Source organism: Scheffersomyces coipomensis, assembly GCF_036884675.1.
Source record: "Scheffersomyces coipomensis strain NRRL Y-17651 chromosome Unknown DFJ63scaffold_4, whole genome shotgun sequence".
Taxonomy (NCBI): Eukaryota; Fungi; Ascomycota; class Pichiomycetes; order Serinales; family Debaryomycetaceae; genus Scheffersomyces; species Scheffersomyces coipomensis.
In genome coordinates this window covers 213,183-240,450 of record NW_027042895.1, presented here as the reverse complement: position 1 = coordinate 240,450, position 27,268 = coordinate 213,183, and the positions used below count along the sequence as shown (strand labels likewise).

Sequence of the window (27,268 nt, the reverse complement as noted above, 5' to 3'; positions counted from 1 at the left end):
AAGGACAATTCAACCCTTACCATCACCATATACTATATTGACATATTAACCCATTTCTAAATCTCAAAGAAATAATGTCAACACCTCCACCGATACCACCATCATCATCAATCGATATAGTACACGATGAAAATTCATCACCTATTAAAATAGAAAGAGATGAAGACGGACCTAATGGTAATGGGAGCTCAGATCCATCTAAAAGACATAAACCTGGCCCTGTAGCGGGTAAGAAACCAAGTGCTGAAGTCTTGCAACGTCGTAAAGAAGGTAGAATTAAAGCAGCAGCTACTATAGCTCAAAATTTAAAAAAGACAGGGATAGGAAGATTTGAAGAACAAAATGGATTTGGATTAACTAGTGTTAAGACCATTCCATTGATTAATCAAAAGAATTATTATACAGAATATTTAAAAAAGGATGAACAAGTTTCATTTGTCAGAAATTGGAGAGCTGAAAAATTACAACAACAGAATTTAAAAAATCTTAAAAAGGCCGAAAGTCAAAACCAAACCAATACTAATGGATCTAATAATGGTAATGATGTTAAAAACTTTGATGATTTCGATCTTAATAATATTGAGGTTGAAATGAATAAAAAGAAAGCATCAGCTGCCGCAGCAGCAACAGCTGATGATGACGAAGATGAAGATGATGAAGAAGAAAATGAAAATGAAGAAGTCACTGAAGAAAAAGCCAAAATTGGTCATGATGTTATAATAATACACCCTGGTTCATCATTTATAAGGATTGGTAGAGGTACAGATGCCGTTCCACAAACCATCCCTACCATTATTGCAGTTCCAACTCATGAAAAGACTATATCAAATGAACCTAAACCAATTCGTCAATATCGAGAAAATGCCAAAGATGGAGATGAAAAGGAAATCTTCTTTGGACCAGAATTTGATGAAATAAAAGGTGTGGTAACTAAAGATTTCAGAGCCAGAATGAGATATTATAAACGTAGAATTTTACCAAATTCACGGGAAACAGTAGCAAATTATAATAAAAAGCAAGAACTGGAAAGAATACCAGATCATAATGATCCTTATAAAAAGGAATGGCATGATTTAAGAAGTAGAGAGTTTTCCAATAAGAAATTTTTTGTTGGAGAGGATGCATTAAAATTACCTTTAAATTCAAAGAAACATTCAAGTAATTGGAAATTAAGATATCCTATTGTTAATGGTAATTTTAATAAAGAATCTACTGATTATGAATCTCCACAAGAAATTTTAGGAGATTTAGCTAATATTATCATTGAATCATTAAGACAAAATGATATTAAAAATCTATTAAATTTGAAAGTAATGTTAATTATTCCTGATTTATATGATAAAATTTATGTTGAAACTTGGTGTGAAATCTTATTTAAATTTGTGGGATTTGGTCGTGTTGGAATCATTCAAGAATCAGTAGCCGCTACATTTGGAGCCGGAGCTACTACGGCATGTGTTATAGATGTTGGATCTCAAACTACTTCCATTAGTTGTGTTGATGAAGGAATGATTATTAATGATTCTCGTATCTTGATGAATTATGGTGGAGATCAAATCACAGAATGTTTTATTAAATTATTATTGGAAAGTTCATTTCCTTATAAGAATATCGATTTAAGTAGTAGAATTGATGATTGGGAATTAGCCAATGATTTAAAACATAATTTCGTTACATTTCAAGATGCAGATATTGCTGTTCAATTATATAATTTCTATAAACGGAAACCATTTGAAATGACAGAAAAGTTTGAATTTAAAGTGTTTGATGAAGTTATGTTAGCACCATTAGGATTATTTTATCCTCAATTTTTCCAACCTGATAAGTTATCAATCAGTTCAATCCCATCTATACAATCATCTATAAAGGAGGAAGATGAAGAAGCAAAAGAAAAAAGAAGACAATTATTCCCTCCTGCTACTGATCAATATAATGGGAAATTAAATAATCCCACTTCCAGATCTCAACAAATTTTAAAATCTAAATTATCATACTCAGATTTAACTGATGAAGACTTAGTATTAAAATTATGTAAAGAGAAAAAGAATGATGAAGTTGCCACTGGTGGTCCAAATGCAGGTAATAGTAATCTCAATAATAATAATAAAAATACTGAAGATGATTCAGGTCCTATCGTTCTTAATGAAATTCCATTAGAGAAAGCTATTATTGAATCAATCACAAATGCAGGTTTGACTACTGATTTAGGTAAGATTAAAAGATTTTATGATAATTTATTGATTGTAGGAGGAGGATTTGGGAAGATTAATGGATTTGATTTAATTTTAAATGATAGAATTAATATCTGGAGACCAAAGATTTTAAGTAATTCAAATTTAGATAGTATAATTGAATTTGTTCAACATGAAATTGCTAAAAATGAACAAATTAAAAAATCTTTAATTGATGAATTAAAATTATCTAAATATCATCAACAAAAGGAAGAACAAAAAGAAGAAGAAGAAGAGAAATCCCAACCTCAAGAAAATGGCGATGAAGAATCAACTAAACCAGAAGAACCCGAAGATGGAAGTGCCCCACCAGCATCCAGTGCATCCAATACAACCACCACTACATCTACTTCGACGACGACTACAACCACCACCACTTCAACATCATCAGGTGAGCCAAATCTAGACGATATAACCCTTACCGAAGAAGATCTTGCCGATATCAACAAACGAGCCAGTCTTAAGATCAATTTCGATGTAATTGATGAATTGTATGATCAAGGGACAATCTTACCTATTAATATTTTACCACCCCCAAGAGAATTTGATCCTGAAATGTTAACTTGGAAAGGTGGAAGTGTATATGGAAGATTAAAAGTGGTTAATGAAATGTGGATTACTCAAAATGATTGGGATTTATTACAAAGTAGATGTTTGTATTATAAAAGTTTATTTAATTATTAAAAAAGAAAAACGGATATATTTTTTAGTATAATTAATATATATCTCTATGTACTTTAATATAATGTATGTATAAAATATGATTAAATAGAGTTAAGATGCAAAAGGGATATACGTATGAGTATTATTTTTAAACTGTGCAATAAGAGTCAACATTAATAATCAAGGGATAATTTATGTTTATGACTTAATTTCGATGACCCAGATTGAGGAATTGAAGGAGTAATTTGTCGTGAAGGAGGTCTAGGAGGGAATAATTGACTATTATCTAAGATGGCCGGACTTAAACTTTGTGCCTTTTTATGTTTTGAAAGTCCATTGATGGATGATTTCCCTAAACTACTATTATTATAATCCCAAAGTGTCTTCTTCCATTGGGCTAATGTGGTATGTAATTCTAATAATTTCATTAATTGTTTCTTACTATTCGATGATTGAAGTGAAGGATTCTTGACGGGAGAATTTGATTTCAATTGATTATATAATGATTCATATTCTTTATATTTGGATTTAAATTTAACGGCCAAATTGGTATAATAATCTAATTTTTTAGTAGTTGGATTAGGAGTATTAGGTCTTGAAGTAGTAGTTGTTACCATAGGAGGGGCACTGACATTAGTTGTATGAGAATCATCTTCTTCTGATGATGGGGAGGTGTATGAATCTGGTTTAGGACGTTTACTATGTCTTTCTTCATCAGATGAATTCGATGCCGAAGATGATGCTGAAGAAATGGATAATTTTCTCTTAACAGCAGCAGACTTCGTATTAGTCGATGCAGCTGTAGTTGATGATGTTGTTGTAGTTGAAGTCACTCCAGTAGATGGCTTTGGTTTAGGTGATCCTAATGCAGATGTATTCCCACCAGTAGATAAATTCGTATGACCTGACCCACCAACTCTCTTAAGATTTGAAAGTTTTGGCAGATCAGTTTGAGATTTCCGGAATGGTAAGCTTTTATTATTCTTCGATATTAAAATCCCACCCCCAAGAGATGATTGTTTCTTATGAGTTTTCCCATTTGAACTATTACTCAGACCATTATGATTATCATCATCTGAAGACGAACTTGATGCATCATTATTATTCAATTCGGGATTCAAACAGATTTTATTCCGCAATGGATGGGTTTCAGAATATCCTAATCTTGTTAGGGAATGATTTATATTATTGATGATTAGATCTCTTTCAAAGTCGGTGAAATTCCATTTCCATGGTTTTAAATCCTTATATGATTTATCCTTCAAGATATATTTTGGAATCAAATTAAATTGATCATCATCTGATGAATTTGAAATATTGGATAATTCTTGATTGGGGAATCTTGAATCTTGGATGAATGAATCACTAGGATTATAGATTTGACATAGATTTGAGATCAAATCTGCAATTAAATCAACATGATGTTCGGTGATGTGAAGAGTTTTCATGATGGTTGATTCGGTGATTGGACCCAATGCGATTAAATTTAAGAATTTCCGAGTGATTTCTGAATTTGAATCATTGGAATTGATCTTAAATGGGAGCAATGATGATGATGATCGTTTAGGACCATTATTAAGTCGTGAAGTTGTCGTTGCAGATGTCGTTGTCGTTGAAGCTGGAGTTAAGGAAATTTTAGGAGATGCAGGGAGGGAAGATGTAGTAAATGCAGATGAATTAGTAGTAGTAGAAGATGGTGAAACTTTTAATTTTGATATTTGTTTGATATTCTTTGAATCATTTAAAACATTCAATTTAGTTTCAATTCTACCTTGAAAATCCCCTTTATCATTAGGATTAGTTGAATATATATCGAAATTTAAATTTTCAGGTATGGTATTACAGGGGAATATCACATCATCAGATATTTTCACAAACTAAAAGAAAAGTTAGTAAGAATGAATCACAATAACTAAGGTGTATTACTCACTGTCTTCCAAAGCACTTTTTAGAGTTTATGATATTAATAGGATATAGATATATCCTAAATTAGATAAAGATCAGGATAATCTAGCCTATAACGGAAGGGGGAGGGAGGGTGAGTAGCGAGGGGGGTAATGTAGGTAAAATTAGTGAAGGGGGAGGGGGGGAGATTGAAAGATTACCGCGCGTCGCGAGGTTGTGGAGCGGCGGGAAGACAAAATAAAACTAAAAAAGAAACAGATATTTTGTGGGACTCTTTTTAAGTGCGGAGGAAGACGAGGTAAGTAAAAAAAGATAAAATCTCACTAAAAAAATAAAAATAAAAATAAAATAAATTTAAATTTAAATCTTAATGAGGAATAAAAAAGCTGATAAATTACATACATATTGACCATTTCTAACTAGGAGTTTTGGAGTTATTGATTTTGATAGACAATGATTGAAATGATCTAGTATGATATTATTTAATTTTAATGCGATTGAAATGGGAGTGGATGTAGATGATGATTGTGGTGGAGGAGGTGGTAGTAGATTAATAATGCTAGTGTGAGACATGGGAGGGGGGAATCACTAACTAATTTTAGTGAGGGAGTGAGTGAGTGGGTAAGCAGGAAGAAAAAAAAGGTTGGGTATCAATGGGAATAGATATGCAGATTAATAATAACGTAATTGAAGAATGGAAGGGATGGTATGTCTATGATGGTTGATGATAGTGGATATGTGAAGTCGAATGGAGATGGTTGAGTGATATGATATGATAAGAAAAAGAAGTATGAAGTAGAATGAAAAGTAAAGAATGAAATAAGAATTGAATTTAAGGAATGACGAACAAGAAAGATGAAGAGGTGGTTTATGAAAATTAAACCAAAAAAAAAAAAATAAAAAAAAAATAAAAAAAAAAGAAAAAGAAAAAAGAAATCACAAAATTATTTACGGTTTATGAGGTGTGTGTAAAGTAAAGAGTATGTATTTAGTTTATACTAATTTAGTAATAATAATAACAGAGTAAGTAGTACTATTACTATTCTATTCATCGTACAATGTTTACTTGATAGATTGCATAGTAGTAACCATGATATATCTTCAAATTAATTAAAAATAGAATAGGTAATGGTAGTAGTTAGTGTGGGTGGTGGTGGTTAAGTAAATTTAAATACGTTACTAATTAAATTTGAATTTTAATCAGTTGAAGGTTTTATAGCTACACAAAATCGAATTCTCATAAGAGACAAATAGTGAATGTTTAAGCCGAACTTTTGTCTTGTCTTGTTTGGTCTTGGATAGGTTATGATTATTCTATGGTATAGGGTCAACCATTGGTTACCTCTACTGTGTATTATATATATCCTTATTATGTGAAATTGTTGATGAATGATGATAACTATGATGAATAAATAAATAATATCTGATAGTTAATAGTGCTGATCATTTTATATTATTATTTATTAAGCGGGAAAGTGTTACTGAGAAAATGGTGAGAGATTTTTGAATGAATCACACTAAACTGTCAGGACACTAAAATCAGATTATGTAATGGTTGTGAATATAATTATATAATCCTCACTTAGAATCTAAAACATCATTACATCACTCCATTACATTATAACCCACCATCATTCATCAGTGATTGAATAATACTATACTATACTTAATATGCTATATATAGATCCTATTCTACTAATGATATCACCTCTTGGTGATCTCACTACATTTAAATACAACATAACATTATTATAAATAACCATCAATTTGTTTCATATATATCATCATCATCTATGTATATATTATGTTATACTAATAAGTAATCATCTGATATTATAGCTCTCTCCTGTATATAACACACACACTAATTGACTATTTCTTAAACACCCTTATAAACAGGAGCAAATCATCTGAAATCAGACACCGACAGTCCGACACTGAAAATAAAAATAAAAATCAGACAGACAGACATCTCAAAAAAATATATTTTATCAGACAGACAAATAATCAAGACAAAACCAGACAATATACAAGACAAAAAAATTTCTTTCCCTTTTCTTACACAACAACAAACAATCAACAATCATCTAACCAACCAATCAACCAATCAACCAACCAACCATCCTTCAAAGGCATCCCTTGTTCATTTGAAAAGAATTGTAGTTTTTAATCCAATCCTTACCATTTATCTGATTACTTTTCCAGTCATCACTTTTCATCAATTACTGACGGCAAATTCTGTGTAAAAGAGCAACCCTTTTGTTTCAATCGTTTAAAATTTTCAAATCATCATGTTAAAGTGGGTTCAATCAGGTCTTTCTGCTGTAGCAGGTACCGCCGAACCAGAATATGGTAGAGAAGCCATCTATACCGTTGCTGATTCCATCAATCAAGAACAATTACCAATATATAGAGAAACTACCATTGATGATTTCAATTGGCAATCTCCAAGTTATACTAATGTTGAAACTCAAACTTTTTATTTCACTGATTTAGCTAATGGATTAGTTGGATTCCTTCAAGTTATTCATTCTAATGTTATGGGTGTTCATACAACTGCTCAATTCACTTGTAGAATATTTAATACTAAAGATCCAAGTCAAAATATTTGGCATTCAACAAAATTAGATAATTTTGAAATTAAACAATCAAATTTTTATGCTGATAATTTTAAAATTGAATTCGATGAAAATAATCAACAAATTATAATTGATTCAACCGTTAATGAAGATTTAATTGTTGATTTTAAAATTTCAAAATTAGCTCCTGGTATAATCTTTGGTAAAGATGGTACAACTCTTTATGGTGATGATAAAAATGAACCTTGGGGTTCAATGAGACATTTATTTTGGCCAAGATGTAAAGTAGTAGGTAATATCGTTAATAGTGAAACTAAAGAAGTTTTAGATATTAATGGTTATACAATGTTTGTTATGGCTTTACAAGGTATGAAACCTCATCATGCTGCTAAAGCTTGGAATTTTATGAATTTCCATTCTGAAAATTATTCAGCTGTAACTATGGAATTTACAACTCCTCCATCTTATGCTAATACAAAAGTTAATATTGGAATTATTTCAACTAATGATAAAGTCCTTTATGCCACTATTAATAACGAAGTGGTTCATAAAGATTCTGTTGTTGATGAAATTGGATGGTCAATTCCAAAAGCTATTGAATTCAATTATGTTAAAGATAAGAAATTCGATTCATCCACTCCACCAACTGTTACTGAAGAAGAAGTTGTTGAAGAAAGTGAAACTGCTCCAGAAGAATCAAAAGAAGAAACCAAACCAGAAGAAGAAGATATCGGTATCCCAGTTGCTTCAGTTTCCGGTGATTTAACTACTTTAGTTGAAAGAGTTGATGTTATGGCTGAAATTCCTCAATTTGTTAAAAATATCGTCAGTGGAGTTGCAGGTACTAAACCTTATATTTATCAATATTGTAATGAATTTAATATTACAATTAATGAATCTAATGAAACTAATGAAGTTAATGAAAAGGGTATTGGTTTTACTGAAGTTACCTTCATCTCAGAATAGGTGACTCACTAACTCACTTCCTTCGTCCCTCATCCATCCGCCTTTTCATAACATATTACTAATAGTCTATTTATTTATTTTTGCCTTTGCTTGTTTGATTTCCTTTTTTTTACTTGCTTATAATCAATTTGTCCCTATGTCAAAAGGTATCTCTAATTAATCTTTGCCCTTTTTAATGTTCCTTTTTTTATTATAATTGTCATGCTTCATTTTTTGCGTATATATGGGATACCTTTTATCTACATAATAATCTCCTTTAATAATATATATAACTTAGAATAATAATAATATAAATTAATTAATATAAAACAAAACAAAAACTAAAGAAAAGAACTCACACACACACATATCATAAAATTATCACAATTAAAGAGCATTAATTAAATCATTAACTAATTTAGTTACACCTACAAATCCATACCAAACACTAAAGATTGAATTTGGACCATTGATTCTAACATCACCAGTTCTACCAAACCAAACATTACCAGCATAACTAGTTTGGGAAGTTTCAATTAATTTATTCTTTTTATCATTATAAGGAGGATACCTTGCTTTTAAAGCCGTATCATTCCATAATTTTTGTTCAAAGGTTGTACGTTCATGAGTAAAGGCACGGAAGGAATAAATACCATGGTAGGATCCATATCCGGAATTACCTACTCCACCAAATGGAGCATTGACTAAACCAACATGTAACACTACATCATTGATCATGGTGGCTCCTGATCTGATTTTAGTTACAACTTGATTAACTTGAGGGTTTGAATTTCTAGAAGTCTTACCACTGGTGAAGATATATTGAGCTAATGGAGTATCATGACCACTACTTATTAAGTCATCCAATGCAGTAGATAAATTGGAATATTTTATGATTGGTAAGATTGGACCAAAGATTTCTCCTTTCATGGAGGAATCATCCCATGAAACATTATCAATCACAGTTGGACTTATGAATCTTGTGGTGGAATTAACTTCACCTCCAGTAATGATATCCCCTTTAGTGGTAGTGATGATATTGGATAAGTTTTTAAACGCACGATCATGAATGACATGAGTATAACTTGGAGTAATAGTAGATGAATCATCGGAATTATCCAAGGTTTTGAATTCAGCATAAAATTCTTCGTCAATAATACGTTTAATTTCTTCGACTAATTTCTTATGGATTGATTCATGAACTAAAACATAATCAACAGCCACACAAGTTTGACCTCCATTAGTGAATCTACCCCAAATGATTCTTCTGGCAATAACAGGGATATCTGAATCTTTAACATCATTTAAGACAAAAGCAGGGGATTTACCACCTAATTCTAAAATCACAGGGGTTAAAGTTTCAGCAGCCTTTTTAGCAATGATCCTTCCAACGAAATTGTTACCGGTATACATGATTTTATCATATTTTTGTTCTAAAGCTTTGGTAGTTTCATCAATACCACCATTAATAGTGAAGAAAATATCTTCATCAAGGGATTCAGATAATAATCGAGTGAATAATTTAGCAAAATTAGGAGTCAATTCACTTGGTTTGAAAACAACTACGTTACCTGCAGCAAGTGCGCCAATGATAGCTGATAAAGATAATAAGAATGGATAATTGAATGGAGAAATAATCAAAACGACACCAAGAGGGATTTTTTCAATATAAATTGGATTAGTTTGTAATGAAACAGGTAAATCAGTGACGGGTTCAGGTTTAACCCATTTATGTAAACTACTCATGGTATGAACCAATTCATTTAAACCAATAACGATTTCTAAATTCTTTGTTTCAGAAGCTGATCTATAAAAATCAAGTTCTAAAGTTTCACAAATTTCATCAATATTATCTTTAATTTTGAAATAGACATTTCTTAATTGATTTAATCTATATTGAACTGAATGAGTCTTTTGAGTAGTATGGAAGGCATCCTTTAATTTTTGAACTCCAATGGGGATTTGATCTAATGGAGTATATTCCAAGATCTTGGTATTATCAGGAGCAACGAATGGTTGCTTTTTTTCAATAGTGGTACTTTGATCAACTTTAGTGAATGATTCTTCAGACGAGACTGAATGAGTCTTTGTTGGTGGAGCCATTTTATATATCAAACTTAAATTGAACCTTTGAGGTGTTAATTAATAGAACAGTTGATAGATATAAACTAGTGGCAAATATAATTTATTTAAAGGATTGGATGAAATTTATATATATATCCCATTTAAAATCACAGTCTGTTTGGAGTTAATTTGTGGAGGTGGGAGGGTAAGTGCTACAAAAAAAAAAAAACTTCATTGTGTCAAAATTTGCATCTGAATTTTTATGACTTTAAGTTTAACGCGCTCTCTTTATTTTAGGGAGAGGAGTGTCACTAAATGTGATTTTCATTTACCGACAAGATGAATGGTTGCTCCTTACATGATTAACTACTATTACTAGGTAAGATTTAACGGTGATCAGTAGTTAAGTTTGTAATTAAATATTAACTATGATATGAAAATAAGGAGGAATTTGATCTACATTTCGATACTAAGTCTATTACAAAGCCTACTTTAACTTCTCCTCTGTCTCCCCCAGATATTTTTATCTGCCATCCATTGTCATTGATGATTTGTTACCGAATGTTTAATTAGCCGGGACGGGACTTTTCTCACTATCGGAAAAAGAAAGGGGGATTTGTTCCCTAACCACATTTCTTTTTCTCCCTAATTATCTTATACCGGGTTTAGTAATGACTTTTTTATTTATTACCGTGCCGTTAAAACACATGGTCACGAGTCGACTTAGGATTTAGGCGGATGCAAAACGGTGTTTATCTATAGTTTAATCTCTAATTATAATTATAATAGATCATACCTAAAGTTCGATTTATCTATATTGATGATTCGTATAAATAGTTACGTATACTCCAAGTTAAACGCTCGTAAAAATGGGTGCATTCGAAGAATGTATATGAATTATGTAATTGAAGGTACGATACACAAATGAAAAGATCTTCAAACAACAGGTGTATGATTGATTGTCCTTGTGACATCTACTGATAATCACTATGTTACAAGAAACTTACACACTTATCAGAATTAGCTGTAGACGGAATAGTAGGGTCATCAGTGAAATAGAGATGCCGAAATACAAACTAGATTGAAAGAAGTCAAATTTGTCCTATACATTCTAATTTGACATATTCGTAGTTATATCAATTAATATTTAGCCGTTAAAGCATCTTAAATAAATAAATAATATGTCACCCAATTTATACTCCACAAATTCAAATTATTCTACTTCAAATTTATTTAGGGGGATCACCCCACACACGTGACTTCATTTTCTCTGCAAAATTATATCAGTTCTTTAAAAAAAAAATCTCTAATTATATCATCATCACCAAATAATTTATCAAAACATTCATTTAGTCATCGTCAACTTTTATCAACCAATTCATCATAATCTAAAGTTGTATCAGCCATCATATTAGATCAGACATTCCATCAATCATATCTAAAAGTGTCTTGTATCTGAATCTTTATCGTTATTTACATAATATTCATAAATAATCCTTATTTTTCTGTCCTTTGTGACATTTACATTCCCTATTGTTTGATATTTTATATTTGCTATAATCATTCCCACCATGGATCAAACTGATCAAACCAATCACATTGCTGAACTGTCAGTTTCCCCAGGTACCACCATACCCTTACCACCTACATCTGCAGATCAACCATCTTCATCATCACATTTAGACCCTTCATCCTCCACACAAAAATTAACTATTGCAATTCCTGATCAGAAATTAAGCTCAGCTGATTCAAGCGCCACCACAACTTCTATATCTTCAGGATGTTCTGTACTACACTCCCCTATTCCTCATAAACCAGGTATCGTAACTTCATCCATTAATGCTCCTTCTGAACCTACTATTGCTGAAAACCCATCTGATTCAACCCCAAGTACTAATAATAATATCAAAAAGACAAGTATTTCAACCACCAATACTGCTAAAAAGGGTCCATTATTAAAAGTTAAACCTGATCCTACATTAAAATCGTGTTTATCTCCATCATCAGTTCCTACAACAGGAGAAAATATTAAAGATATTCCTCCTATACTGACTCACCCTCCTCATACAGTAACTTCTATATTACATCCTCCTCCAAATCATGATATAATTACTCCTCCACCACCTCAACATCCTTCATTCTTAGTAGAAGTAGATAATGTTAGTCCCAACAAACATGGATTATTAGGAGTTAATGATAAAGGCATGGCAACTCCAAATATTGATGAACAATTTGCTCATTCTCATATGGGAAGTATTAATACTCCTCTTGTTTCCAATAATGCATTTAATAGAAGCTCAGTAAGTCCTCCAATCTTAAATACTACCACTTCACCACCCTTACTTCCACCTTCAAGAATGAATTCTTTAAGATATTCTGATCATGATGATAAAAGATATATTGAAAGTTTACGTCATTCAAATAATAGTTCATTATCATCATCAGCTGCTGCTACTGCTCATCCCGAAGAGAAAACTTTATCCCCCACTACTGAATTAGATTTAATTAATCAACAAATTCAAATCCAACAACAACAACAACAAAATGATAATAAATTACATTTATTAATTGGAATCACTGGTTGTATTTCAATTCATAAAAATATCTTTCTTATCATTGAAAAATTATTTGAATTATATACTCATGATAAATTAGAAATTCAAGTTATATTAACTAAATCAGCTGAATGGTTTCTTTCGGAAAAATTATATAAATTCGAACAATTACAAGTTAAAGTATGGTATAGTGATGATGATGCGAATTATTTCTTAACCAGTCCATTTCAAAAACATATTGCTCAATTTCAATCATTACCAGCCAATTTCAGACCTAGAATAAATCCTAATATTTTAAGTCAATATTTCTTAGCGTTTAACTTACAAAGATGGACTGATGTATTATTAATTTGTCCATTGTCAGCTAATACCATGGCGAAATTAATCACTGGATTATCGGATAATTTATTAACTAATTTATTACATTTATGGCCTATCCCCCAAGGATTTTCTCAACTTCATAATCAACAACAACCACCCCCACCTTCATCTTCATCAAATACGAATTTAAATACTCATGATTCAACTATTTTGACTAATAATTTAATCTCTCCTAAACCAATTGTGGCAGCATTGGCATTGACGAATGCAATGTATGCTCATCCTATCACCAAGACTCAAATTGGTACTTTAAAAGAGACTTATCCTAATATGACGATTTTAAAACCAGTTGAAAAATGCGTTACTGGTGATGGTAGTATTTCAATGGGTGGTATGAGATCATGGAGTGAGATTGTGGAGATCGTGAGTCAAAAGTTGGGAAGACCTGCTGATGTCGAAGATGATGAAGAAGAAGAAGAGAAGGAAGAGGAGGAGGAAGAAGAAGAAGAAGAAGAAGAGGGAGAAGATGATGATAAAGAGGTAGAAGAAGAGGATGATGACGAAGAAGATGAAGATGAAGAAGGACAAGATGAAGATGAGGATGACGAAGAAGAAGTAATTTCACTGGTGCCTCCAATTAAGAAAGAGAAATCACCCATCAATGAAGTTCCAGTTAAATCAATAGATGAACTGAACAATGGTCCTGTAAAAGTGATCAAGAAGGAAAAAGTTAATAATATTCAACTTGTTAATAAAGAGGGCGAAGCAAGTAGCGCCAAGAGACATTCCATTACTCCTATATTGAGTAAAGATCGAGAAGCTTCCATAACGACTGTACCATCGATCCCAAGATCAAGACATAATACAGTGTCAAGAAAGGAATTACAAGATCATGAAAAGTTAGCTCTTGAAAATGCCAAATTAAATGCTGGTATTGGTATAAATTAATTTATGATTCTATTGCTCTGTATATTAGCTTTATTTATTATCTTTCATTTTATAATATATGATTATTCATTTTTTAAATTCAGGTACACAAAATTGTTATTAAAACGTCTGTACGATAAAGATTGATTTATATGTGGTAACTGAAACTTAAACTGAAACTGCTAAACACAATGGGCTATCCCTCGCATCTTTGTCTAAGGAGTAATGGCTCAAAAAATAGGATAACCACAAAATAATTTCATCTGTCAAAATAAAAAAAGAAAAGTCCATACAATAAAGTTGGTTACAGTTACATACACGGCTCCAACCACAAAAACAATGAATGGTTTCAAATGCCTTTTGAATTTAGGAATTTTTTGCCATTAATCTGTCTGTTTTTGGAAGATGTGTTTCTATCATTTATGTAATTATTGTAAGTTCTTTCGTCTTAATTATATTTGTTTTCTTTGTATCAACGGCATCAATCACTATCTCTTACTTCTAGTCTGAGATATAATTTTTATACCCTTAAAAAAACTCAGTACGTGATACTTTTTTTTCCCTCTTTCGTGTCTGTTTTCTTCCCATATATTCTACATTCAAGGGGGGATCTAAATCATCATGGATATCATCAAATATCATCGTCCTGCTCAATCGCCCGAGATTGATCCATCGACATTATCAAACTATAAGAATTTTACTATCGATCAAACTGATTTACATTTCGATGTTAACTTTGATGACAAGAAATGTGTTGGTACAGTTAAATATCATTTAAAAGCTTTAAACCAAGTTTCAAAAGTTGAATTAGATACTTCTTATTTAATCATACATTCCATCAAAGTCAATGATGTATCGTCTAAGGATTTCACTTTACATGATAGAGCTGGACCATTGGGTTCAAAATTATCGATTAATATTCCATCTGCATCAGCACACAACAATATAATAATCACTATTGAATTTGAAACTACGGAAGAATGCACAGCTTTACAATTCTTAGATAAAGAAGCCACCGATGGAAAGAAAGAACCATACTTATTCTGTCAATGTCAAGCTATCCATGCTCGTTCATTATTTCCTTGTTTTGATACCCCAGCTATAAAATCAACTTATAAATTATCCGCTAAATCTCCACTTTTTACTTTATTATCCGGTAGACCAGTGAACCAAATTGATGATGTTTATTATTATGATCAACCTGTTCCTATCCCATCATACCTTATATCAATTGCTTCGGGTGATATTGTCAATGCCAAGATAGGTCCAAGATCAGATGTTTATTCTGAACCTATTAAAATTAAAGATTGTCAATGGGAATTTGAAAAAGATATGGAAAATTTCATTCAAATTGCTGAAAGTTTAATCTTTGAATATGAATGGTTAAGATTTGATTCCTTAATTTTACCATCAAGCTTCCCATATGGAGGGATGGAAATTCCAAATTTATGTCAATTAACTCCAACTTTAATATGTAAAGATCGTTCTCAAGTTAGTGTTTTGGCTCATGAATTAGCTCATTCTTGGTCAGGGAATTTAGTCACTAATTGTTCATGGGAACATTTTTGGTTAAATGAAGGTTGGACCGTTTATATTGAAAGAAGAATTCTTGAAGGCATTGCTATTGCCGAAGCTAGAGAATCAAAAGAAATCACTATGGATCCATTTGAATATGGTGAAGCCATGAGACAATTCAATGCTATTATTGGTTGGAGTGATTTGGAAAATAATCTTAAAGCCATGGGTGATAAGGTTGATATTTATTCTACTTTAATTCAAGATTTAAAACAAGGCGATGATCCTGATGATACCTTTTCAAGTGTTCCATATGAAAAAGGGTTTAATTTATTATTTCATATTGAACAAAAATTAGGTGGTAAGAAAGTATTTGATAAATTCATTCCTCATTATTTTAAGAAATTTAGATATACATCGTTGGATTCTTATCAATTCATCGATTGTCTTTATGATTTCTTTAATGATAAACATGATATTTTAAATTCCATTGATTGGGATACTTGGTTATATAAACCAGGTATGCCACCAGTTGATCCTAAATTCGATACTAGTATTGCTGATCAATGTTATGATTTAGCTGATAAATGGTTTTCTAAAATCACTACTTCAAGTCATAATCTTAGTCAAGAATTTTCTCAAGAAGATATTAAAAACTTCAATGCCAATCAATCAGTGGTATTTTTGGAAACTTTGATTTCATTTAATAAACGTTCTGATTTTAAATGGAAAGATTATCATCAAGGTTTAAAAATAATGCAACAAATTTATCAAGAATATGATGAAACCTTGAATGCTGAAGTATTATTCAGATGGTATGTGTTACAAGCTACAGCAGAAAGAGAAGAGTTTTTACCAAGATTAGGTGAATGGTTAGGTACAGTAGGAAGAATGAAGTTTGTTAGACCAGGATACGTGTTATTAAACTCTGTCAATCATGAATTGGCCATTAAATACTTTAAACAAAACGAAGCATCATACCATCCAATCTGTAAAGCTATGGTTAAAAAGGATTTAGGTCTCAACTAGATTATATGAAATAGTAAAAAGGTAAAGGATCCATATATTAATGAATAAACAAAGTTAAACATAATGTGTAAAAAGATCTGTAGAATAAATAGCTAGCGCGAAAAAATTGTTGCTAACCTCTTTTTTTGTCAAACAATTTTGGGGTAAATTATCTTAAATATTCAACCACTATTTAAAATCACCAATTGATCTTTCAACAACAAGAAGAGATGTCATTCACGTCAAGCAGATCAAGTATCATAAGCTATCCAATCATGCCAAGTTGGTCACCGTTGTTTGATGATGGTTATATCAATTCATTTTTCACTGATTACTTCCCTAGAATGCCTCATGAATTGATAATACACATATTACTGTTGTTAGAAGTTAGAGAAATACTCCAATTACAATGTTTAATTAAAGATAAACATATCAGAAGTATCCCGTTCCGACAAATCAAGAAAAAAGGATTGCACATAAGTGTTCCTGATGAATGGACGGTAGACGAGTTTCTGGATCTAGCTGATAAACTTTCTAGTATACACGAAGCAATTCAAACAAACGATGATAATAAATATAATATAATCCCAATTTCCATTTCTATTCCCTTTTTTAGACTGACATCAATAAATATTGTCGATAATTTGTTACAATATCCTGATAATTACGATATTGAATTAAAAATTCTGCAGATCGATCTTCGTTTTCAGAAACCACTTCTAAAACTAGATTTTATTAATAACGTTAGTCATTTATCAATATCAGACTGGAACGAGTATTCCGCGCTGGATCAAGCCAAACTTAAATTGGATTATTCAGCCTTTTTTAATTTAAGAAAGTTTCGTCTTTCCACTCAGTCAAGATCTCCCAGGGTGAATTTTTGGGCTTGGTATGATACTTTGGTTAGTTTAGATCTAAGGGGCGTTAATGTTGGACATGAATTCTTAAAATTTAAAAATTTAGAAGATCTCATAATCTCTATGACACCTGGACAGAATACATATATAAAGTATATGCCTAGGTCGCTTAAAAAGTTGAAAATTTTTGCAATTTCAGATCGATCAGGAAAGTGCATTATCAGCTCATTTAGAGATTGGCCTTCAAATTTGCAGAGTTTGAGTATAAATGATATGTATATGAGCGAAGAACAGTCTATTTTCAAAGAGTTAGAAAACTTCAAACTTCCATCAAAATTAATTACGTTAAAAATAAAAGGAAAACCATTATATAAGATACTACAGCAATTGCCTAATACATTAGAAGATTTGTATATTGAATTTGAGACTGAAAAAACATATGGACCAATTTCGGAAAACATAATATTTCCGTCAGGAATGAAAGATATAACTTTAAAGGGAGTAGATTTGATGATGCAAGAAGCTAAATGTATGAAACTTCCTCTGAAATTGGTTAATTTTACGTTGAATGCTCTTCGAAATTCATGTCCTCTAAACGATTACAACTTTGAATTGTTAAATCTGACATTAGAAAGTCTAGTGATAGATCGATATGATAGCTCGACTCCTTTTACTAAATTAGATTTCAGCCAGTTTTCTGTATTAACATATATTCGCTTAGGGCAATGTCAGATTGTAAGTTTGGATAATTTTATACCTCCATGTTGTTTGGAAAAACTAGATATTAGCTATAACCCAATAACTTCAATCGATGAAAATTGTGCTTTATTCAACAACCCAAACAAATACTCCAAGTTAAACGACTTACGAATAACAGAATGTGAAATTAATTACATATCTCCTAGAATAAAGCTTCCTATAAATTTAGAATTATTTCAAATTGCTGACAATGTTGAAAAAGAGTTCTATCTAAACTCATCATTTAAAAACCATCAAGCATTGGAAGTCGTATCGATAGCGATGGTATCTAAAATTGATATTTATGAAGGAGAAGATAATGTGGAACAAAGGGATCCAGTAGTTGTAAACCGAAGATCTGAATGGAGAAGTATAGAATTCGAAATGAAATGGGATCCTATATATGACGATGAAGATGAAGCTATACTTCATGATTTGTGTGCTAAAGTCAATTCATATTTACTGATTGATGAAGAAGAGGATGTGGTACAAATAATTGCTCTTTAACTGGCCAATTTTACTAATGATTTGAAAACTGAATTATATAATTCTAGATAAAAATACGAATAAACAAAGTTGCAAATAAGCACTATTTCTAACGCGCAAAAAACATATTGCGAACACTTGTCTTATTGATATCATAAATTACGTTTTATTGATCTTACTACTACATCATCAACAACAAGAACGATAGTGGAAACAATGACATTCTATGATGATAACTACATCTATTCATTTTTCACAGATTACTTTCCTCAATTGCCATATGAATTGATAATACGCGTATTGCGATCATTAGGAGTTATAGAAATACTCCAAGTACAATGTTTAATTAAAGATAAAGGTATCAGAAGTATCAAGTTCAAAGAATTCAAGAAAGAAGGATTGAGTATCAGTATTCCATATTATTTGAATCATATAAGTTGTCAAGAACGATTTCATGATGTAAAAGAAAGGCTTGCTTTTATACTGCAACTGATTGAAGCAAATGATGATAATGATAATAATAAATTTCCTATTTCAATAGATATTCACAAACTTCGTTCGGATTCAGCACTTATTGTTCGTTCTATATTAAAGAATTCCAATGCTTTTGACATTAAAGTAAAAATCAGCGATATGGATATTTGTGCTCTAAACCAATTATTAGAATTAGATATTGTTAATAACGTCAGCGATTTGTGGATAGAGTATGTCACTAATGATCAACTGTTGGAAGAAGCTGATATCAAATTGGATTTATCAATCTATCGCAATTTACAAAAGTTTGGTCTTGCCACTAGGAGAGATTTTAACAGAGTAAGATTTTCCAGTGTAAAATTTTCAGCTTGGTATAATACGTTGGTAAGTTTAAAGTTAAATCGTGTTGATGTGGGGATCGAATTCTTGAGATTTACAAATTTGGAAGATCTATCGATCACTGTGCAAGATGGAAAGAATATATATATAAGACATATGCCTCAATCTCTTAAAAAGTTAGAAATCGTGGCATGTAGAGATAGACCCAAATTTGGACGAGCAAAGTGCATTTTGAATTCCAAAGATAATTGGCCACCAAATTTGCAGCTTTTGGATTTAAATGAGGTACGTGTTGTTAAAGAAAAGTCTAATTTTTACGATATAAGAAACTTCAAACTTCCCGCAAAATTGATTCTGTTACGTATATCTGGTATACCTTTTTTTCATATTCTAAACAAATTGCCTGATACATTAGAAGAATTCAGATGGCGTCGTACGGAGAAGTCAAATGAAATAATCGCAGAAAACATTACATTCCCGTTAGGAATTAAGACATTGAGTTTAGCCGAAGTAAATTTCACGATGGAAGAAGGTAAATATGTACAAATTCCTCAGAATTTGAAACATTTGGGATTAAGTTCATGTCGAAGTTCATATCCTCTAAATGATTACAACTTTGAGAATTCGAATTTTACGTTAGAAAGTCTAAATATCTCCAAGTTTGAAAGCCCTGCTCCCTTTACTAGATTGGATTTCTGTGAATTTTCAAAGCTAACGTTAATAAACTTCTCTAATTGTGAAATTTATAGCTTGGATAATTTTATACCTCCATCTTGTTTGGAAATACTAGAAATTTGGTGTAACCCAATTAGTTCAATTGACGAGTATTGTGTCGTATTCAATAATCCAACAAAATACCCCAAATTGATTGATATACAGATAATGTATTGTGAAATTAACTACATATCTCCTGAAATTGAACTTCCTATCAATCTATGTGAACTTACAATTTCTGACAATGTTGGCAAAGAGTTTTATTTAAATTCTTCTATTAGAGACCATGAATCATTATATGTGTTAAATATATCTGGTTTATCTAAAGTTAGAATTTGCGAAGATGAAGACGATAATGTACAGACTGATACAGTATTTGTTAATCCTAAACTTAAATTGGCTTATTTAGACCTCCAATTTTTAATTCCCGATGAATATGTAATACGTGAATCGTATGGCAAAATAGAATCATATTTAGGAGCAAATGTAATGAAGAATACAAACATTCATTAAAACAGGGTTCATTTTACCTAATGAATTAAGACTACTTTATTTAATCTTTTGATTAACAGGCTCATTTCAATTCAAAAACCAGTTCGTATACATATTTATAAAGAGTATATATATTTAGAATGTTGAACCATATCAACCAACTTTGGCTATGGTTATAAAGTGTGATTTATAATACACTAAAATAACATATAATTAGATCTGTAGATATCTATTTCTAACGCGCGAATAATTTTGTGGTTGATATCAAATACTGGGGTAAATTAGGTTAAATGGGCTGTCTATAAATAGACACGTTTTATAACACCAATTGATCTTTCAACAACACCAAGATGGCGTTGGATGGCAAAGCAACATTCTATGATAATGACTACATCTATTCATTTTTCACAGACTACTTCCCCCAATTGCCTTATGAATTGATAATTCGCATATTACGATCATTACATGTTAGAGTAGTATTACAATTACAATGTCTAATGAAAGATAAATATATCAGAAGTATAAAGTTCAAAGAAATCAATGAAAGAGCAATGTTCGTTACAATTCCTTATACACTGAAGAAACTAAGATATCAACAACTGCTTCTAGAGTTTCAGAAAATGTTTGATATTATACATCTACTAATCGAAACAAATGATGATAATAAAGATAACATCATTCCTATTTCAATATTCATCACTACGTTTAATTTGGAATCAGTGCATATTATTAATACCTTGTTAGAATATCCTAATAATTTTGATATTTCTTTAACAATTCGACGCTTGGATTATCATTTCCAGAAACAATTGCTAAAATTGAATATTGTTAATAACGTCAGCGAATTGTTGATATATACCTTGACTAATGATCAATTAATGGATAAAACGGTAACTAACTTGGATTTATCAATGTATCATGATTTGCGATCATTTCGTTTAGCCAACAGTATAAATCTTTCCAGTATAAAATTTTCAACTTGGTATGATACTTTGGTTGACTTATGTATAACTGGTGTTAATGTTGGAGTTGAATTCTTAAGATTTAAAAATTTGGAAGATCTCAAAATCAGTAAAGAGCCTGGAAAGAATATATATATAAGACATATGCCTAGATCACTTAGAAAGTTGGAAATTATTGTTAATGAAAACGTACCTGACATAGAATCAGGAAGGTGCATTTTGACTTCATTTGATGACTGGCCATCAAACTTGGAAAATTTGATTCTTTTGGATAAATCTACTGATCAAGTTGATTTTATTTTTGCTGATATAATCAACTTCAAACTTCCCTCAAATTTAATTGAATTAACTATAGAAGGAAATCGGTTATATAATATGCTACATCAATTACCTGATACATTAGAACGATTAAATCTTGAATATTTTGATGACGAAATAGATAGCGCATTAGCAGAAAACATAATAATCCCCCTAGGAATGAAAGAGATAAGATTGCGGGGGTTTAACATAGCGTTTGCAGATGATATTCAATTTCCACTAAATTTGGTTCATTTCACATTAAACTCTTGTCAAAGTTCAACTCCTCTAAATGATTACAATTTTGAATATTCAAAGCAGACTTTGAGAACTCTAGAAATATCTGACTATGGAAATCCGACTGCATTTACCAGATTGGATTTCAATGAATTTTCTGTGTTAAGATCTATTTGTTTCGATTATTGTGAGATAGTTAGTTTGGATAATTTTATACCTCCATGTTGTTTGGAAGTACTAGAAATTTCGGACAATCCCATTACATCAATCAATGAGAATTGTGCCGTATTCAATAATCCAACTAAATATCCCAAATTGACTGACATACAGATAACGTATTGTGAAATTAACTACATATCACCTAGAATAAGACTTCCTATAAATCTAACGTTATTTAAAATCTGTGATACAGTTCCCAAAGATTTCTACATCAACTCTTCTATTAGAAATCACGAGGCATTGGAATATATAGAGGTATCGATGATATCCAAACTTGACACTTATGAGAATGAAGATTATATTGATCATCCTGAGGCTATAATTGTAAATCATAAATCTAAGTTGACAGGTATAAAGTTCAAAATGAAATGGAATTCCGTATATGAAAATCCCAATGAAATTGAAGATTTGTGTACAAAAGTCAAATCGTATATAGGGGTGGAGGTCAGAGGACTAATTAATTCAGATATAGTAGTTATAATGCTGTTAAATATCAGTATAGATTGATTTGAAAATTATGAATTAGTTCTTTCAACGGTAAGTCAGTAATAGAGTCAAGATGAAATTGATTCTTGGTTGCAAAAAGAAATATGTGCGTGTAAATATATAATATTAAAGCAAAATCCACGATCAAATTTATATGAAATGTCTATAAACTCTTTAAACAAAGTAATTTGACATATCAGCCAACTTGGAAAGTTATAATAATGCTAAAATGAATTACCATACTATCTAATTGTCTGCAGTTATGGATATGTATTAAGCTCTCTACATATATCTCTCAGTATGTGTAAATCTAATTTTAGTGCTCAATGAGGAATTGTTGCTAAATTTTTAATTTTAAAGGTGTTATATTACCACCTCATCTTTAAACAAGAACACCAACAACAACATCGAGAGATGGATATAGAAGCAAAATCATTATACGATGATAATTACATCTATTCATTTCTCACAGATTATTTCCCGCTATTGCCATATGAATTGATAATACGCGTATTGCGATCATTAGAAGTTATAGAAATACTCCAATTTCCAATATTCAACAATCCTATAAAGTACCCCAATTTAAGAGAAATTGTTTTTTTTGATTGTGATGTCGAATTCATATCACCAACCATGAAATTATCAATCAACTTAGAACTGCTTACAGTTGAAGATTGCGTTGATAAAGAGTTCTACATGACTGATTCCATTAGGTATCATGAATCATTGACTTTTTTAAAAATATCGGTGGTGTCGAAGCTTGGGTTTTATAAAAATGAGGATAATAGTTCTCAACCCGAAAGCAAAGATGTGAATTATAAATGTAACTTGAAAAAACTAGATTTGATTATGAATTACGACGATTTAGGTAGACTGCAACTTCAAAAATTATGGGATGAACTCGAATTATATCTAGGTAAAACTATTGCGGTTAAGAACAGTTTCGGCTTCATAGAGTTTAGTCTTGATGAAGAAGAACTAAGTGAAAGTGAAAACGAAGAGGAGTGATAATAACTTTATAGTTTTGTAATTAGTGAACTGAAGAAATCTATTGAAGTTGCAAAACCATGTAGAAAATACCCAACGACATATATATCATATTGTTACGACATTAACCTGTGAGCGACATTAAACTGTACACGTGATCAATTTTTTCTTTTTCTTTTTTTTTTAAAACACGTAAACCCAAAATTAATTTGAACAAAAAAAAATCCTGTGCCTTGTTACGTACAGAGATCTAAAAACAGAAAATCAAAATATCAATTAACAGTTAACTTGATATTGATAAGTTTTACTTTAACACAGATCATATCATCATATCATTGTAACGATCCCTCCCTACTGTATCCCAAAGCACAAGTAGTATCATCTGTTCATAGACTTCCTTGTTATTTATATTCCTTATTTATTTATCATCATCAATCGACGTATTGTTTATCACCTTCACATATATAAAGCATAACATTTCATCATGTCCCTTTTAAACATTTCCGTATGTATCTAATCATATCCAATCATGTTGATTGATTAAATTGAATTCATTTTACTAACTTTTCCACTATAGGTTCAACAAATTACAGAACGATTAAACTATGAAAGAATCAAGAGTGATTTAGGATCAATTCAAAATTCAGTTTCAAAGATTAAACCACCCCAAGAATTCTTTGATTTTAGAAGACTTAGTAAACCAGTTAATTTTGGTGAAGTTCAAAGTAGAGTTTCATTCAATCTTAATTATTTCCAAGCCAATTATGCTGTATTTGTTTTAATTTTAAGTATTTATGCTTTAATTACCAATTTATTATTATTATTTGTTACTGTCTTTGTTATTGGAGGTATTTTTGGGATTAATAAATTAAATGGTGAAGAATTAAGAACTCCATTTGGAAGTTATAATACTTCCCAATTATATACTGGATTATTAATTGTGGCTATTCCATTAGGATTTTTAGCTAGTCCAATTTCAACCATGATGTGGTTAATTGGTTCAAGTAGTGTTGGAGTTCTTTCTCATGCTTCATTTATGGAAAAACCAATTGAAACTGTGTTTGAAGAAGAAGTTTAGTAGTTGATGAACTTCGTTCAGTACTATGATTTTTCATCAATCAATCATAATCATTGGTTACGATCTTGTAATCAGTTCTAATTCTATATATCTTTTTTTTATTTAACTAATTCTTTATATAAACTTCAATGTATTCTAGTATATTATTAATCAATCAATCTACTGAATCTACACTCTGTTAATCAATGTTTTATATATATATATTTGCTCTTTTTCTAAGAAAGAACGAAGGGGGATTTTATATATTAGATAATTATATTAAGTAAAGAAATGCTATATGAGTGTAATCAATCATGTCACACATAAACATACAAGTCCAGTATTATTGAATAAAACCACCAAAATTAAGTTAAGTTATAATAATAAAATTTTAGATTCAGCGTACTTTTAATGGAAGGACAAGATATGTAAGAATAAACAAACGATACGAAATAACTTAGATACCTAACTTAGTTCTTCTCCAATGTCTTCTTTTAGCATTGTATCTGATGGAGTTATCAGTTCTTAATCTGATCCATTGTGGTAATGGTCTGTTTTGCTTTTGAGCTTTAGCTAACTTTTGCTTGGTTCTAAAGGATTTTTGAGACTAAAAAGTAAAAGTTAGTATTAGGGTTTGAGTTGGACAAGTGTTTACACTGGGTTGTTATGATCATGCATGTTGATTGATTGGGATTGGTTTGTTTGATTGAATGGGGACTTGTTTTAATTTACATAATCTTTTAGAACTGTAGTTGATGTGATGGAATTGACTAGTGTTTTTCTTAATGAATATATCTTCAACATTATCATGATTTAATATATCTGATTGACGGATATTTCAGTTTAACTTCTTCGGAATGGTCATTTGATTTGATTACTTTATCTACTCGACTGATCTCTTTCAATATTCTTGACTTTTAATAAATTGATAAAATGATGAAAAATTGATGATGATGGATCTTAACTTGAACTAAACGATACAATGAAACAATACTTGACTAGTAAATCTTATGGATGACATGATACACATAACAACACGGTATACCACTAGATGATGATATCTATGAACGATTAATACATACAGGCATCTTTAATCTTTATGAACTATAGTTAATCAAGAAAAGGATTATGAAAAAGATTTATTATAATTTTTATTGATGATAATTTTTTTAGTGAGTAGTAAAATTGAGTAACAAAAATTTTCTCACTCTAAACGTAACATGTAAATTTATTTACATGTTAGAGTGATCACTTTTATTTACAGTTTAAATCAGAATGTCTTTTTACAGATTAGTATATTTTCTATTTCTATGTGACTGCTTGTGAGACGTATTTATATACAGGACAACTGTTAACTACTTGTCGCACTACCAACTGAATGAGTATCACCAAAAGTGAAAAAAAAAAAATATTAATGGTTTAAAATTTCAATATAACTGATTTAAGCTTACTTTCTTATTTAGTTAACATATATCATTCAAAATGACTAGAACCTCCGTCTTAGCCGATGCTTTAAATGCCATCAACAATGCCGAAAAAACTGGTAAACGTCAAGTTATGATCAGACCATCATCCAAGGTCATCATCAAATTCTTATCCGTTATGCAAAAACACGGTTACATTGGTGAATTCGAATATATTGATGATCACAGATCCGGTAAGATTGTTGTTCAATTAAACGGTAGATTAAACAAATGTGGTGTTATCTCCCCAAGATTCAATGTCAAGATTAATGATATTGAAAGATGGACTGATAACTTATTACCAGCTAGACAATTTGGTTATGTTATCTTAACTACTTCTGCTGGTATTATGGATCATGAAGAAGCTAGAAGAAAGCACGTTTCTGGTAAAATCTTAGGTTTCGTCTATTAGATGTGTTATTATCATTCCTAATTGCATGTACTTATATATCATCATTTAAAAACAATCAAAAATCATCTGTATAGATAATAAAAGTATTTAATCATATTTAATTGTACTATATTGATTTAGAGAGATATCATTATAATGATAGTTGTAGATTACGTAAGTTAATGGTGGTAGTTAACATGTTATTGACAGTATAGCTATACTTTAGGGTATACTGATATACTATGTAGATATCCTATAATATACTGATGATATACTATATAGTGTTACAATTATGATAGCTAGGGCTCAATCCCTATATATTAAATACATCTCGTGACCTAGAAATGTAAAAATCT

At 30.7% G+C, this 27,268-nt stretch overlaps 12 protein-coding genes across 12 annotated transcripts; 9 read left to right on the top strand and 3 right to left on the bottom strand. All coding sequences in view use genetic code 12, as the record gives it.

Moving 5' to 3' along the window:
- Window positions 1-74: 74 nt before the first annotated feature.
- On the top strand, window positions 75-2,931 carry ARP8 (Arp8p; the record flags this gene model as incomplete). The annotated part of the gene is made up of 4 exons (XM_064905426.1): window positions 75-1,836; window positions 1,891-2,357; window positions 2,446-2,532; window positions 2,628-2,931. The coding sequence occupies 4 exons, from the start codon at window positions 75-77 to the stop codon at window positions 2,913-2,915; spliced, it is 2,604 nt and encodes an 867-aa protein (XP_064761468.1). The 3' UTR covers window positions 2,916-2,931.
- On the bottom strand, window positions 2,932-5,696 carry DFJ63DRAFT_318972 (uncharacterized protein). The gene is made up of 2 exons (XM_064907009.1): window positions 5,202-5,696; window positions 2,932-4,771 (listed from the first exon to the last, which is right to left on the bottom strand). Exons 1-2 carry the CDS (start codon window positions 5,370-5,372, stop codon window positions 3,068-3,070), a joined length of 1,875 nt encoding a protein of 624 aa, XP_064761467.1. The 5' UTR covers window positions 5,373-5,696; the 3' UTR covers window positions 2,932-3,067.
- Window positions 5,697-7,090: 1,394 nt separating this feature from the next.
- Window positions 7,091-8,344, top strand: SVF1 (Svf1p; the record flags this gene model as incomplete). Its single annotated transcript, XM_064905083.1, has 2 exons — window positions 7,091-8,054; window positions 8,130-8,344. 2 exons carry the CDS (start codon window positions 7,091-7,093, stop codon window positions 8,342-8,344), a joined length of 1,179 nt encoding a protein of 392 aa, XP_064761466.1.
- Window positions 8,345-8,710: 366 nt separating this feature from the next.
- DFJ63DRAFT_287816 (hexadecenal dehydrogenase) lies at window positions 8,711-10,426 on the bottom strand (the record flags this gene model as incomplete). The annotated part of the gene is made up of 1 exon (XM_064905094.1): window positions 8,711-10,426. The coding sequence occupies one exon, from the start codon at window positions 10,424-10,426 to the stop codon at window positions 8,711-8,713; it is 1,716 nt and encodes a 571-aa protein (XP_064761465.1).
- A 1,268-nt stretch (window positions 10,427-11,694) lies between these two features.
- On the top strand, window positions 11,695-14,270 carry DFJ63DRAFT_143597 (flavoprotein). Its single transcript, XM_064903479.1, has 2 exons — window positions 11,695-13,852; window positions 13,925-14,270. The coding sequence occupies exons 1-2, from the start codon at window positions 11,959-11,961 to the stop codon at window positions 14,209-14,211; spliced, it is 2,181 nt and encodes a 726-aa protein (XP_064761464.1). The 5' UTR covers window positions 11,695-11,958; the 3' UTR covers window positions 14,212-14,270.
- Window positions 14,271-14,811: 541 nt separating this feature from the next.
- On the top strand, window positions 14,812-16,734 carry DFJ63DRAFT_335456 (leukotriene A-4 hydrolase 2; the record flags this gene model as incomplete). Its single annotated transcript, XM_064908214.1, has 1 exon — window positions 14,812-16,734. The coding sequence occupies one exon, from the start codon at window positions 14,812-14,814 to the stop codon at window positions 16,732-16,734; it is 1,923 nt and encodes a 640-aa protein (XP_064761463.1).
- Window positions 16,735-16,988: 254 nt separating this feature from the next.
- DFJ63DRAFT_313258 (uncharacterized protein) lies at window positions 16,989-18,815 on the top strand (the record flags this gene model as incomplete). The annotated part of the gene is made up of 1 exon (XM_064906138.1): window positions 16,989-18,815. One exon carries the CDS (start codon window positions 16,989-16,991, stop codon window positions 18,813-18,815), a length of 1,827 nt encoding a protein of 608 aa, XP_064761462.1.
- Window positions 18,816-19,010: 195 nt separating this feature from the next.
- DFJ63DRAFT_313257 (uncharacterized protein) lies at window positions 19,011-20,834 on the top strand (the record flags this gene model as incomplete). The annotated part of the gene is made up of 1 exon (XM_064906137.1): window positions 19,011-20,834. One exon carries the CDS (start codon window positions 19,011-19,013, stop codon window positions 20,832-20,834), a length of 1,824 nt encoding a protein of 607 aa, XP_064761461.1.
- A 329-nt stretch (window positions 20,835-21,163) lies between these two features.
- DFJ63DRAFT_313256 (uncharacterized protein) lies at window positions 21,164-23,035 on the top strand (the record flags this gene model as incomplete). The annotated part of the gene is made up of 1 exon (XM_064906136.1): window positions 21,164-23,035. The coding sequence occupies one exon, from the start codon at window positions 21,164-21,166 to the stop codon at window positions 23,033-23,035; it is 1,872 nt and encodes a 623-aa protein (XP_064761460.1).
- A 1,612-nt stretch (window positions 23,036-24,647) lies between these two features.
- DFJ63DRAFT_287096 (uncharacterized protein) lies at window positions 24,648-25,079 on the top strand (the record flags this gene model as incomplete). Its single annotated transcript, XM_064905035.1, has 1 exon — window positions 24,648-25,079. A coding segment is annotated over one exon (432 nt), but the record flags the coding sequence as incomplete, so codon positions are not given.
- A 436-nt stretch (window positions 25,080-25,515) lies between these two features.
- DFJ63DRAFT_287262 (60S ribosomal protein eL39) lies at window positions 25,516-25,665 on the bottom strand (the record flags this gene model as incomplete). The annotated part of the gene is made up of 1 exon (XM_064905055.1): window positions 25,516-25,665. A coding segment is annotated over one exon (150 nt), but the record flags the coding sequence as incomplete, so codon positions are not given.
- An 875-nt stretch (window positions 25,666-26,540) lies between these two features.
- RPS22A (40S ribosomal protein uS8) lies at window positions 26,541-26,933 on the top strand (the record flags this gene model as incomplete). The annotated part of the gene is made up of 1 exon (XM_064905075.1): window positions 26,541-26,933. One exon carries the CDS (start codon window positions 26,541-26,543, stop codon window positions 26,931-26,933), a length of 393 nt encoding a protein of 130 aa, XP_064761457.1.
- Window positions 26,934-27,268: the final 335 nt, after the last annotated feature.